The following is a 15,434-nucleotide window of genomic DNA, read 5'->3' on the forward strand; positions in this document are numbered from 1 at the left end:
CACCATTCATTACATTCAGGAACTCATGTGAAAATGTTGAAATTTTGAGATTTCTAGTGTAAGATGGTAGTAAAACATTTTATTGGTGCAGAGATGAGTATGTGTCTTTTGTACAATGTCTGCAACTTTTTTTTTTTTTACTTAATTACAAGCATCACATTTACTAAATTGTGTTATATGTTACATAGGGACTACTGAACAGATATTTAGAAGTTTATTTTAAAGTAATGCAAATCAAAATATCTAAATAACGCTCTGAAAAAACTTTACTTGCAATTTTACAACACTATGATGTAAGTGGGTCCCATTGGATAATCAAACGTTCTGTGTACACTTACGATCTGTTTACACCAATTGAATATATGGGAAATACATCATGTAAGTAAACAACTGGTCAAGTGCAAGGACTGCAAGTATAAGTATTGGGATAGGCCCTCTGTCTTTATGAGTGAATAATTGAATCATTCCCTGAACAAGCCACTGAACAAGCCACCCAATAACGAAACACCACTCTGTAACCACTGCTGCTGTAATATTGCTTAATCAAACCTGGATTATAAATGATAATAAAAAAATGCAGTTTCAGAGCTTCAGCATAGCAATAGGGGGCTCGATAACCCAGAGAGAGGAAAGATCTGCATCTGACTTGTCAATTACTCAGAGGTCCCTTGTTAGTGCCAGACCCTCATTTGTCAACACACAATACAGACTCCCCATTATGTCAGAGGGAGGGAGTCAACACTCGGATTCAAAACACAAGCCAAACAGTTGCGCTTCAGACAGCCTTCAGATCCTAAAACCCCCAAAATGGAGCCGATAAATGGGACTCAAGTCAGTTAATCAAGCTGTGAAGTGGCCAGTGGGTAATATTAGATGTCAGCATGGTGAGAGACACAGAATCAGGTCACTTCATCGTGCAGCAAAGATTATCTCATGCGTCAGTGAGGGCCACACTCCAGTCCACTGATTGCATCAGTCATTAGGCTAACAGCAGAAGCTTTGCCTGTTAGTGTGTTTCCTTAACAGATGCATCCATCACTGTCCTGGGCATCCTACAAGACGATTCCCTTAAGATCTTTCAAAGAAGAGTGTTGTACTCAGGATTAGAATCACTATAGCTATTATTATGCAAGCTGTAGTTACAGCAGCAAGAGAGTATTTGTGCTGGAACTGACCTTTATCACCTCTACCAGAAACACTCTCTAGAAAGCAAATGAGATGGTCAAGCACAAAGCAAAAGAGCAATTCAAGTGTTTCAGGGTCTAGATGAGGCAAAGAATGATAAATAAGAGCCAAACAAGAGGAGCAGATGTGAAGGAGCTTGTTTGATTGCACAGTCTGTATTTGGCCTGTCATACCTAAGGAGAAGATTAAAGGGAAAAAGTACACAGCAAAGCAAAGGGTACGATATGTTTCTTTAAATAACACAGTGCAACATTCTGTTCCTGCAGATTTGGTGGGGGATCTTGAGCTCTTATGTAATCATTTGTCTTTTCATATTTTTTTTTCATGTTTTCTGTTTAAGTTGATGAATAATTTAACCCTTCCATTTGCTTCTGATGCATCAGAACAGCAGTGTAGCCCTTGAAGAATGAACAAGCATTGTTGATTTTAATGGGACTGACATTTGTCTTGCTTTGTTCTGACATTGTCACATGCATATTGCATTGGCTTTATTTGTTCTACGTAATTGTCTTCATTTAAGTTAAAAAACAGAAAGTGAAAGCTTTTCTACATACACTCTTTTCTGCTTGGGGCAAAAAGCATCAGTGATATATTCATAAAATTGTTAGAAAGGCTGTCCGCACATACCAGGGTCCGCAGTCTGAGTTGTTGTGCGTCATTGTGAGGTAATTAGGGGTCTCTGAAAAATCTGCCTCTACTGCCTCTTCCCTGCCTACAACGCTTTATTTGTTCTGATGAGGAGTTGCTTATCTTTGTAATTGCACTGTATAGCTTTCATGTGTTGCCATTAAGCTTTATAATATTGCTTAACGACTCCACTTCCATTCCACCCACTTTCTTCAAATCCATTTTTAGACAAAAGCTTCACATCTTTAAGCGAACGCCAGCATAACAGAATGAAGCGGGATGAGGAGGACAGAAAATGGCAAGAAATTAAAAGGAAGAACTCTGGGTGACTTTTATGGCAAATATTAATAGAGGAATTCTCCTCTCCAAGGAAACTGCTGTGTCAGAGACCTTTTAAAACTCAAAATTGCTTGAAAATTAAACTATATAATCACTAGAGCTGATAATTTTATAATAACAATTACTATAATCATTTACATTTCTATAAAGACCTTTTAAAACACAAACTTGCTTAAAATATGTATGCATGTGTTACTTTCATATTATATTCAGTTGCACCATATAAATATATATAAATTTATTTATAAATATGTGTGCGCACATGTATAGATTTTAATTTAGTGTGTGTTTGTTTTATAGAATTGTATAATAATAATTCTATTTATAAAAATAATTGTATTATTATAATCATTTACATTTACATAAATACTTTTAAAAACAAACTTGCTTAAACATCAAACTGAAAGAATCACTTGCTCATATAAAATTTTATAATAATAATTCTATATATGTACACACACACACACACACACACACACACACACACACACACACACACACACACACACACACACACACACACACACACACACACACACACACACACACACACACACACACACACACACACACACACACACACACACACACACAGACGTATAAATACATATATTTATAGCCTTTAAACATAATATGAAAGTAACATACATATATAAAATTATATAATATGAACATTTTATATTGTAAATATTAATGTGTGTTTGTTTATAAATAATATATAAGTTTCCCTCCCATCAAATGCATTAAATTAATAAACAACAACAGGTTCTTTGACCAGCCAACTCCTGTGGATAGGGGAGAAGTTACATAAGAACACCTGTCTTGTATAGTCTGTGGTGTATTCATTACCTTAAATAAACACTTTGAGTAAAACAGTAGTGTAACATTTTAAATGTTCAGTCCATATGATATTCTCTCAGACAGAACCAGTGCCCCTCAGAAGCCTCTTCTGAAAGCAAAGTTCCTGTCGTCTTCACAGCAGCCAGGCAGAAATCAGGACAGGTTTGGGTGGATGATCTGCAGGATACAAAGGGGACAAAATGAGGAGTGTCAGCCGAGCAGCCGTTAGATGGACTGCAAGTATCTCTCTAAATGTCTCAAAGAAGCTGTTCATTAACCCACCACACAAGTGTCAGGTCAAGCAGCATCCTCTCCAGCACTAAATTGAGTTTCCATCAACCAATGAGCATTTATTTGAAAAACAAGCACTTCTTCATTTAGCCAGCCTCCACCAGCTCCACAGAAGCGTAATTACACAGCATAAAAAATGTAAGAAATGAGCAGCTAATTATTGCAGACTTAATGATTCACTCAGTCTCTCACTAACTGCTCTCCTCCTCTGAGGTCTGATAAAGCCATTGGAAGAGATGGCGAGGACACTTCTGACGAGGACAGCGGTGTTATGTTATCTTTCCTGCTTGAATGTCTCGCTTCTGATGTTTGCAATTTCATAATGATACGTTTTATGGAATTCTGAGCCGGATATCAGATCTCGGCTGTATTTGCTTTTCACCCATTTAATAATAATATTCAGGGGATTGAGAAATTTCGAAAATGTGGATGATTTGAATACAGTTCCTTTGCTCAAACAAAAAGAGTCAGACAAAAATCTCAATATGTTCTTAATGAATAAAGGAGACTCTATAATATCTTTGTTTTTTTTTAATTATTGTTGAGCATTTGAAACATTATTAATCTGACCTGGTAAAATGGATTATACATGAAATAAAAGAACTAAGGGTAGACTCGATGTTGACAATAAGTAAACAAACACTGCCCTCTAGTGCTCAATGAAAATAATGAATACAAATTAAAAATGATACTTGTTTTTTGATTTATTATGAGGGCAAACTACTTTACTAAATGTTATTTAACACGAATTATGCAATGAGGGAAACAATATTTTGAAAAAAAAAAAAAACATATATAAGGAAAAGGAATATATACACTGAACAAAATTATAAACGCAACACTTTTGTTTTTGCCCCCATTTTTTATGAGCTGAACTCTTTTTCTACTTTTTCTATGTACACAAAAGGCCTATTTCTCTCAAATATTGTTCACAAATCTGTCTAAATCTGTGTTAGTGAGCACTTCTCCATTGCCAAGATAATCCATCCACCTCACAGGTGTGGCATATCAAGATGCTGATTAGATAGCATGATTATTGCACAGGTGTGCCTTAGGCTGGCCACAATAAAAGGCCACTCTAAAATGTGCAGTTTTATCACACAGCACAATGCCACAGCAAGTTTTCAGGGAGCGTGCAACTGGCATGTTGACTGCAGGAATGTCCACCAGAGCTGTTGCCCGTGAATTGAATGTTAATTTCTATACCATAAGCCGTCTCCAAAGGCGTTTCAGAGAATTTGGCAGTACATCCAACGCGCGCACACACACAATATTTTTTCAAAATGTTTTTCAGAAGCAAGAAAATGTCCAATCGTACAGGCTAAATTAACAGCAATTAACAGCCTAAAATAGTTTTTTAAACCTAAAATAGTTTTTTTTTTTTTTTTTGGAACCATTGCAAAGTATGTTCTTTGCTGATTTGTATTCAAACGTGTTATATGTTCACACGTTACAGACAACTAATAAAGTTTTTCTTCAAATGAGACATAAATATTTTTTTTCTTGGATTGCAATATATAGGAAGCAAATATATTTTTTACATTTTATTTTAACATTTATATTTAACATAATATATATATATATATATATATATATATATAATGAAAAATCATAGCAACTAGTAAAAATGGATTATAGGACAATAGGAAATCGATCGCAGAAAATTGGACCGTTATGGCTTCAAGTAGAAGGGTAAAATATCTCTTCTCTATCAGAGATACTGCACAAGACCGAGACAGATCCTCATTAAATAGAGGTGATCAAAGTCTAGCCATTGGGAAAAAGAAAACAAAAAACAGAAACTGACAAGCATGGCTTCAAAAAGAAGAAAGGGTCAGTGAGGTTGATACAGAGAGCACACATTCTCCTACTGCCATATATTTCATTACGCAAGAATGAAATACTTTGGAAAAACTTTCTCATTTCCTTCCACATGTCAAAACCATCAGAAAAAGATCAAATGTAGATGTTACCGAGGGTGGCCAGTCATCAAGCATCTGTCACAGCAGGACTCAAATGAGCTGAACACCCTCAGAAACCAATTACTGCTATGATCTTCATTTTCAATAGTTATCTGTACCAGAATATTTTCAATGATCTATAACAATGTTCGTTGAAATTATATTTTAACTACATTTGTTATGCAGGTATTATTATATTTTTATTACATTTATTATTACCAATACTGGCAACTCATTAGACTTTTTTTATTGTGTGCACTAATATTTGGACAATATTGTGTTTAAAGCAATCACACCAGAAAAGGATGTTGAAATTAAATGGAATAGTGATTAAATAGTTAATGCACTAAATATGGATTGTTCATCAGTATGAATCTATTTTGTAAAGAATGATGATTTTAAACTGCAGTAGTTGAATGAATAGTAAGTTACCACTCATAATTTATTGTCCAACTAACTAAAACAAAGAAAAGAAAAGAAAAACATTTAATTTGATTCTTCTCAATAATGTAAAATAAAAGAAGTGTTGGCATGCCACAGCTGAAATCCGTTTGCTTTGATGTAGTAGTGTGTGCAAAGAACCCAAACGCTCCCAATTCTCAGCTGATGCAATGTATTATAAATATTGTTGACTTCTATGAATCAAAGAATGTACTTTTGCTATCTTCTTGTTTGCAATCATTTTCATGCTGTATTAAACAGCCTGTGGAAAGTGACGTAAGAAATTGTGTAGTGATGGAAATATTGATGCCGAAGGTCTAGTAAATCCCTTTCCAGCTGTCACAATCCCTGCCTGTGTTCTGTGTCCCTAGTGTTGTTCACCTCATGTTTCCCTGCCAGGCTGCCACCTTGTTAGTTGCCATGGACACTGATTAACCACGCCCCCCTTGTTACCTTGTTTGCCCCTGTGTATAAAGCTGTGTGTCTCTCAGTCTGTCCTTGTCAGTCGTTGTGGATGTTACCTCATTTTCCTTCGTGGTTTCTTTGTACATTGTTTTCCCTGCTTGGTTTTGTTTGGACTGATTACCTGTGTTTTGACCCTTGCCTGTGTTTTGGATTGTGTTCTTGGATTACCCTTTGAATAAACTGCTGCATTTGGATCCGCTCCCTTGCCTGCTCTTTGCCCAATCATAACACCAGCTCACAGGTGGTTTAATAATATTACAGACATTTTCCAACACTGAAGTGTCTGTCATAATAAAGTGATGAAAAAATGGCTAAATATTTTAATTACTTTTAATAACATATTGCAAACATGCCTCTCGAAAGGCATTAACTGTATTGCTCGGAGCGTTTAATCAGATTGCCAGAAATGTTATGAGCCACAAACATGCTAAAAACAAGTAATCACCCTGGTCATTATGGGTTAAACAACGTAATTAGCATGTCAGAGTAAATCAAATCAAGTCTCACTGTTTATCTTAAATGTCTTATACTGTGCAATCAAACTTTAAATGTACTGTAAATTAATAAAATGAATTTTCAAAGTAAGATTTTTGGGCACAACAGCCATCATTGTTCAGTGAATAAAACATACCTTTAAATATATCAAAAGCATATATTAATGTCAAGTCCTGGAAAAAAAATCCTTTACAGGCATGAAAACTGTGTAGAGAGTGTATTACACCGTAATATCATTCAGTGAAACACTTGGACAATTAATAATTCAGTGGTTTGACTCATGACCAACAGGTTAAACATATTTATTTAGGGATCATTAAAGTGTCAGAGTCTGTGTGTATAACGGACACCTAATGCACCACTGTATCTTGAGGGGACAGTAAACTGACCGATTTCAAGAAATGGAGCAGAAAGTTGCCACTCTCAACTACCAATATATTGACTGTGCGCTTTCTCCAGGGAAACATTCACGCTGTAGTCTTGTTACAGAGCCTCATGCAAGTCATGCATAAATGACAACATCCAGCATTGATGAATAGCTTAAAATCTTTAACCATTCATCAGCACAAAGTGCCTAAAAAAGGTTCAAATAAAGGTAGACCATTTTACTTTCAGTTTCACAGTGAGTCATAACAACTATATTTGGTTTATTTATTGAATTTTTAAAGTATTACTGTTTGTTTGCTCGAATATCCCCAAGCACCACATTTAACATGTTGTATTCTGAGCTTAATTGTGACAGGTGTCAGCAGAGAAAACTTATTTTGTATATTTCAGCAGGATGATGTAAGAAATAGGAAAGTCTCAGATGGTATACCATCTTATATCTGGAATGTTATACCTGCCTAAAAATATGCTTTTATGGTACCGTGGGCATTGTTGTTTCTCTAGATCAATTGGGACAGGGCCTAAATCGCACCGAGTAACTATATTGAACCCCTGGGTTTTACCATGATTGACTTTAATCAAGAGAGATTAAACACAAACATTAAGGCCTGGATGCCCTCATGAACTGAAATTCTGTGAACACTGCACTGTACTAACATCATTTTATTATCTTGGCAGAAAGCATTCACGAATACCATCACTATTACTCCTAAAGGCAATGAAAATACGGGGTCTTTAAATTAGTAATTTTCTAGTTCATTGATTTTAAACATCTGATGGGCATCTGTAGCCAGTGATTCACATTTTGCAATTCTGCACTTTATACTTCTCATTTTCTGTAGACTAAATTATTGCATTGGGTTGCATGTTCCAGTCTAGCTCACAGTGAGAATCCAAATTACATTGCCCATAATGCATTTGGCCTGCCAATTTGTATAGCCCCACCCCTGAAGAGAAACACCTCTGTGGCCATATATATATATATATATATATATATATATGAGTGAGTGAAGTGAGTGAAGTGAGTGAAGTGACATGTGGCCAAGTATGGTGACCCATACTAGGAATTAGTGGTTTATATATGTGACCCTGGACCACAAAACCATGTCATAAGGGTCAATTTTTCGAAATTGAGATGTATACATCATCTGAAAGCTGAATAAATAAGCTTTACATCGATGTATGGTTTGTTAGGATAGGACAATATTTGGCAGAGAAACAACTATTTGAATATCTTGAAACTGAGGGTGCAAAAAAAATAAAAAATAAATAAATATTGAGAAAATCGCCTTTAAAGTTGCCCAAACGAAGTCCTTAGCAACGCATATTACTAATGATAATAAATTTTTGATATATTTATGGTAGGAAATTTGCAAAATAACTTCATGGAACATGATTTTTACTTAATATCATAATGATTTTTGGCATAAAAGAAAAATTATAATTTTGACCCATACAATGTATTGTTGGCTATACATATATGTGACCCTGCCTGCAAAAACCCAGCTAAAATCATTTTTTTGTGATTTACTGTTTTCTACATAAAATCATCCTTCATAAAGATGTAGAACATTCTGTGAAAATATAACCTTTATATCTTTAATATTGACTAAGGCCATGTCAAAGATTGAAATCATAGTGAAATTAATGGTTTAAATCAAACTTTGATGCTTGTTATTTCATAATTAGGTTTTGAGACTTTAGCCTGGATTTCACAGACAGGGTCACATATATGAATATTGTCATAATAGAGTGGTGTATCTGGTATTGTAATTAATTGGTGTAAAAGGTTTCAGTGTGCTGGAACTCACATAACCACTAAAAACTAAAACAATATCTAGTTTGTAGTACATCTCTCTAATATATATGTGGGTAAGAGTCACTATGGAGGAAAAGTACCATCTATTTTCATCCTCAATTTGTAATCCAGCTGCTTGTGACAGATGTTCAGTTTGAATATTTGCTGAAACTTATTATTATTTTTTTAAAATATGATATTTTCCACCAGAAACTACTAAGCTATTTCAGAATTGGACATTTTTGTCTTTTAGTAAATATAGTCTTAAAGTTTTTTGTTAAGGGTGGATTAAACATGCATAATTCATGAAGACAATAAAATGTGCTGAATAATAACCATGTTTATTGATAACACAAGACAACCATTAAAAATATAAATGAATAAACACATTAAACTCATGCTATGCTATTGCTTGTCATGCTGCGTTTTGATGAATGCTTGTCAAAGACCTTGTACAAGTGATTCAGAAAACAAATTTCCATGTGCTGCCTCTTTCAGGTGCATGACTTTACAGCTTCAAGAAAGGATTATGGATTTGCTGCTTTTTTAATGACTCAGATGCATTTTAGGAGAAATGAGTTACAGTTAGATCCTCTGACACATTCACACAATTTCCCAAAGCGTGGACCCAGTCTCATGGCGCAGCGGGAGCCCACAGCACACTGAAGAGAGAGAGAAAGAATGATCAGATGTGAAGATCATAATCAAGTTTGTTTTGAAGGAAACTTTTAATAACTTCTAATATGAAAACCATGAAGATAACAAGGAGATGGAGCAAAATGTACCTGTGGAATGCCACGTTTTTCTGAAGATGGTAAATGAGGCTGATATCTTCCCAAAAGTGCTGTCATAGCCTCAACCTATGTAAAAACCATAAGCAACCGAATGAGATATGAATGAAAATATATGAAAAAAACAAAATTTTCACCAACCAATTATTCAGTCTTTGGTTCACAGATAATAACTGACCACACGTTTCACTATATAAAAATACGCTACAAAGAAAAACAAACAAATAGCTATAAAAAGACGTTTTACCTACTCACCAATTCGTTCTCCATTTCCTGCTGGGACAGTTGTGTGTCTGTGAGTTCCTGGGATGTTTGTCCGGAGCACAGGACGGTAAAGAGCACGACTATGGTCAGTATCTCTGAGCTCGTCATGGTCCTGACTCCTGAGTCCAGTCAGCTGCCCGGGCCGGGTCACAGTCACAGCACACTGAGCTGTGGAGGGTTGGGTAACTTAGTAAACACGGGCTACTTAACAGTTCACTGGCTATTTTATAAACTGATATGCCCCGCCCTGACTACGGTTAACGGATTATATTAGGTCAGCTATTGGTCAAAGGATATTTATTTTGCTGACGCTGAGATTGGAGCACAAACAAGCAGTTTATTGCATGTTCAATAGGTAATTCTCCTGCCTGCTCTCATAGCCTACCTTTGACGGCATACTGCAGCTGTAGATGTAGTACTAATAATAGAATAGAATAGAATAGAATAGTGCAAAGCAAAATAATATTTCATGTTTTATATAAGAAAAAAAAGAAGCAATATTCTCATATTGACATTTAGCCAATATTGACAAGACATACCCCTAGATTCATCTGATACAATATCGTGATTTATTTATTGAAGTTAAAAGAAGCTCACACTGGTGCCAGATCGTTAGGTAGGCCTATATAGGCTATTTGTGTTGACATTAAATCCTTTTTGGAATTTCACAGCCTTCATCCTGCTGTGTAGCTTCTGAAACAAACCAGCTTTTTATAGGCTACTTTTATTATTATTATTATTTCTGCCGTTTGTATGAGCTTTCTTATTTTATTTGAGAAGACTCGTGGAATAGAGAGAGAGAGAGCGAGAGAGAGAGAGAAAGAGAGAGAGAGAGTTAGGCTATATATAGAGAGAGATAAATAACAATTTATAACCATTTAACCACACAGTGAACTAGTGAACACAGTGAACTGATCAAAATTATCATAAAAGTATGAGCGTATAAATAAAGTTTGAAACAATAGGAAATTAAATTGTTATTTTTGTTGTAAGTTGCATCCGTGTGGACCAGTTCTGTAGCTCCTCGATTAGCAAAGACATTTCCTCGTGTTTTATATTTGTTTGCATGCACTGTAAGTCGCTTTGGATAAAAGCGTCTGCTAAATGCATACATTTAATTACATTTTAAATTAAATAAAACGACAACTTAAATTTAAATATAATATTCTGTACATGTTTATTTTATTAAGTTAAATTATTTTTAATCAAACTTATTTAAAATACAAATATTATATTATAAAAGAAAAATTCTTAGTTATCCCAGGCCCCTTGGAAGTTTGCTGAGGCCCTCTGCTGGAGAATCACAAAGTGCTGTGGCAGACTATGAGCAATGTGGGCAGTAGAGGGCGCTGCAGTCACAGTTAAAAGTTTTGAACTGATATTCTTGAAATGGGTGTTTCCTGAAACGCATACTTCAGGATTTAGGAAAGAACACGCCTATGACATCAGTGGGTTTTCAAGAAAATAAGTCGCTGAAACTGTGCAGCAAAGTAAGAAGGGGGCCAGAGGTGCCTTCTCGAGGTCTAAATATAAATCCTAAAGGACTCAGATCTGCATCGAGAGCTCACAAGGGAAATAGGACTTGTAAACTTTTTGAGAAGACATGTCAACTTCGGACGAGACAGACGGTTTCCGACCTAGATATGGGTGTAAGTATTAATGCGTTTTCTTCAGGCGTTCTCCTGAAACGTGATGCTCAGTGTGTTACAAGAAAGCTATTAATTTCAATGAATGCAAATGCTTTAATTCAAAGAGAGTGTTATTCTGTTGATTTTTATCCAATTGCCCATTATTTTAATGGTCAAGTTTGCATCGGCATGGTTTACAACTTCCGTATTATAATACTGTATGATGCGGGATCACCTGGACAACTTTTTTGAACAATCAAGCGTCTTGTTTTCACTGTAATTTTACATAAAGCATCAACATCCTCACTCTTTCTCTCTGCTGAACCGCAGTACTTATCAAGATTACATAAATTGCGCATCAAACGACTGTGCAACATACTGTCTGCATGTCTGTAATCTAGACAAGACCGTTGGAGAAACATTTTTGTCAAGTCGCCAGTGGTTTGGATCTAGCCCACAATGAAGCTCTCTCTCACCCACCTAACGTTGCCTAAGTGTTGCGTGTCTTTATTATAAGCAGAAAACAAATCACCAAACGCCCAAATGAAGGTCAAACGTCCCTCCCAGTGACTCCAAAAAAGCCTATTTGTATCGCGCACTGCTATTTATGCTTTGCTACTATACTGCTATTTATCTACCAAACTGACTTTTTATGGAGAGTTACTTTGCTACTGTGAAGGCAGTTAACTGTTTCTGGTACTAATACAGTTTCAATTATCTATTTTACTAGGCGACAGCTGCCAGACCACTCAATTTTCTAAGCTTGAAATATAAAGTATGCCACTTTAGTGCAGAGAATTGTGATTCATCCCAGTAAACTGAATCTTCTAAATCAATTCACTGAAAGATTCACTTTGATTCTCTCGCTGACTCGTTCAGTGGCGCTTTCAGCAAGTTGCATCGGTAAGGCGGTGGGTGGAGACGAGTCTTCTGTTTGAGCGAGTCATAGAATCATTCACTCATCCGATTCGTTAAGAACACTTGGTTGACTGAAACAAGCAGTGTTGCCAACTTAGCAATTTTGTTGCTAAATTTAGCAACTTTTCATACTACCCTAGCAACTTTTTCTTCCAAAAGCACCTAGCAACAAATTTAGCTATTTTAAAAATTTATTTGGCAACTTTTAGCAACTTTTGATAAGTGACTCTAAAGATAAAAAGGCACACATTTTCCATCTAAATTACACAAAATGAGGAAACCAAAGATGGCTAGCAGTACACACATCACATGAATTAAGTTAGCTGCTATTAGCAATTGCTCAATTTAATAATAATAATTGAATAATTGTTAATTTATGATACACCTTGTTAGTAGCTTGTACCTGCGATTGTTGATTAGTTAGTACACTGTAAGAAAAATATCTAGAAAAATGGAAAAGGTACTAGTAATTTTCCAGGACATTATCCGTTATCCATTATTCATTATCCATTGTAACCCTGTAACCCGAAAACACAAAATACAATGCGTAATGCAGGTAAAAAACCGGTGAAAAATCAATACGGAAAATTCCTTCATATTAACATAGTCGATTGCGCCCTATTTTTTACAGATATTTTCTTAGAGTGTAGCATACTAACTAACTGCTAATACACTGCTTAAAACTATAATTGTTCAGAATGTGTAGTTTTACTAGTTTACTAGCTAATAAAAAAAATAGTAGGCCCTAATTGTTCAAAAACGTGTAAGTGTTCAATAATTCAATGTTGTATTTAAAAATACAGTTATTTATATTTTAATATTATACTATTTTTTACAGATATTTTCTTAGAGTGTAGCATACTAACTAACTGCTAATACACTGCTTAAAACTATAATTGTTCAGAATGTGTAGTTTTACTAGTTTACTAGCTAATAAAAAAAATAGTAGGCCCTAATTGTTCAAAAACGTGTAAGTGTTCAATAATTCAATGTTGTATTTAAAAATACAGTTATTTATATTTTAACATTATAATTACGTAATGATGTCATCGTGCAATGACATCACAACGTCATTTAGCAACTTTTAGCAACAAATTTACCTTCCTTTAGCAACTTCCCCTGAAAATGAATTGGCAACACTGGAAACAAGTGTCTTGTCCAAATACCCACACTTGCGGTCTTGGCCACTTGAGAGCGCGTGCGCGCGACAGGAAGTGCGTGCGCAAGACTGTCCCAGGTCTTAAAAATACCAAAGCGCAGTGCCCTTAACGCACACTAAACCCACACTATCTCAAATACCACTCCGGAGCTTAGTGTATCCCATCATGCATCATGTTCTGGAAATAAATCGTGAGACTTTTTGCCGAGGTCTCGCGAGAGGTCACAGAAACCTTTCCAATGGATGTTAAATATTAATGATAATTAGATATTACATATAATTTGCTACTAAAACAAAGGGTTGCACGTTTTATTGGTGCAAATGAGTTGTGGTGATATTTATTTTGTGCAACATTTGCAACTGCTTTTTATCACTTAATTAGAAGCACCACAAAAATAAATTGTCATCTGTTATAGAGACACTGAACAGACATTTAGAAGTTGATTTTAAAATGCAAAGTATTGAAAATAAAAATAAAGCTCTGTAAACACTTGAATTTTTACAACACTATAAGTGTGTCCTATCAGGTAATGAAAAGTTCTACACACACTTGTGGTCTTCATGCTCACTTGAACACTTGGACCAAATACAGGAAATACGTCATATAAGTAAGTAGTCAAGTGGTCAAGTGCAAAGACCGCAAGTGCGGGTATTTGGACAAGGCAAAGGTTTTAAACTGCACAAGTTTAATCAAACTATACAATCAAAATGACAGTTTAAGTAAATAGTTTAATGAGTAAGTCACAGATTTTCAACCAGCTTTGTATTGTTACAATCTTAATAGTATATGCCTGTAGTAGTATATGTACATGAATAAGATGTACTTTTACTCTGTGTTAACTGCACTTGGATATCCCCATTTATTTACCAGTAAAAGTTCGCTTGATGTCGTTGATGTTGTATCCCGCTCACATTAAGCCTAGTGCATTATGGATGTTGAAGGTTTCCAACCGTTTTGGAAATGTCACATCCCTTTTTCTGTTTTCTCTAGTCATGTCACCAGCAGTGATTTACCCCTTTAAGTAATGTTTTTAGGTGACTCTAATTCTGGATGGTTATCAGTAACTTTTACACATTCAGAATTATTCCGTCCCGTCTTTGCTTCTTTGCAGGATTGACTTGCATGACAAACTAAGCAAACATTGTTGTTAATGTAGGTGTTCTGGATAACGATCTGTTTACATACTGTGTCACACTCTAATTCAGACTGAGAGATGGAAATGAATGATAATGATTTGTTCAGAAACAGATTGTTTCACAAATGAAATGGCATATTTCACTTATGTTTTAAAACTAGTTATTACTTACAGGTAGGGTAATGTAGGCTTGAGTTTGTTGACCTCCGAACAACAATCATTTGGTGGTTGAATGAATCATATAATTTTATTACCTTCTAGACTTTTCTCTGTATCCAGAGGAAAAATGGCATCAATGGTCTTGTTTTTGGACCTAAAACAGTCCCTGAGGAAGGGTATCACTGGAAATGACGTAGTATCTAAGGACTATCCTCGTCATAGTTCAGTTCACGTTTGAACATGCCAACATTTCATTTGAATTGGGGTTTCTATGCCGTTTGTTGCAGGGCAAATGATTGTTTTTAGGTTTCATAATTCAAATACTGTTGTTCTGATGTTTAACAACATGCCGATTGTTCAGCTGAAACATCTTTTGAATAAAAACTTTCAAGAAAACAAAAGCTCCAAAAACTATTTTGAAAATTCTATGTGATGGACCTTTATACAGCCTGTGGTATTGAAAAGGCTTTAGGTTTGTCCCTGTAGCGTCTGGACCAATCAAACACACAATATATATTTTGTTAGCTATATTTAACAAATACTCTGTAAC

The 15,434-nt window shown here is 35.3% G+C and overlaps 2 protein-coding genes across 3 annotated transcripts in view; one reads left to right on the top strand and one right to left on the bottom strand.

Moving 5' to 3' along the window:
* Positions 1 to 9,157: 9,157 nt before the first annotated feature.
* Positions 9,158 to 12,177, bottom strand: cartl (cocaine- and amphetamine-regulated transcript-like). 2 transcript variants are annotated; one of them, XM_016495230.1, is made up of 4 exons: positions 12,045 to 12,177; positions 9,876 to 10,052; positions 9,615 to 9,689; positions 9,158 to 9,491 (listed from the first exon to the last, which is right to left on the bottom strand). In XM_016495230.1, exons 2-4 carry the CDS (start codon positions 9,990 to 9,992, stop codon positions 9,384 to 9,386), a joined length of 300 nt encoding a protein of 99 aa, XP_016350716.1. In that variant the 5' UTR covers positions 9,993 to 10,052; positions 12,045 to 12,177; the 3' UTR covers positions 9,158 to 9,383. The 2 variants fall into 2 exon arrangements, with proteins under 2 accessions (XP_016350716.1, XP_016350715.1); XM_016495229.1 differs by having other exon boundaries at positions 11,993 to 12,177.
* The window catches only part of iqgap1 (IQ motif containing GTPase activating protein 1), a 67,811-nt gene continuing 63,679 nt past the window's right edge, over positions 11,303 to 15,434 (top strand). The window contains exon 1 of the mRNA XM_016495173.1: positions 11,303 to 11,533. Within this exon, the coding sequence (XP_016350659.1) occupies positions 11,488 to 11,533 (46 nt within the window). The 5' untranslated portion in view covers positions 11,303 to 11,487. The remainder of the gene's footprint in view (positions 11,534 to 15,434) is intronic.

This window comes from Sinocyclocheilus anshuiensis, unplaced genomic scaffold (genome assembly GCF_001515605.1).
Source record: "Sinocyclocheilus anshuiensis isolate Anshui unplaced genomic scaffold, SAMN03320099.WGS_v1.1 scaffold282, whole genome shotgun sequence".
Taxonomy (NCBI): Eukaryota; Metazoa; Chordata; class Actinopteri; order Cypriniformes; family Cyprinidae; genus Sinocyclocheilus; species Sinocyclocheilus anshuiensis.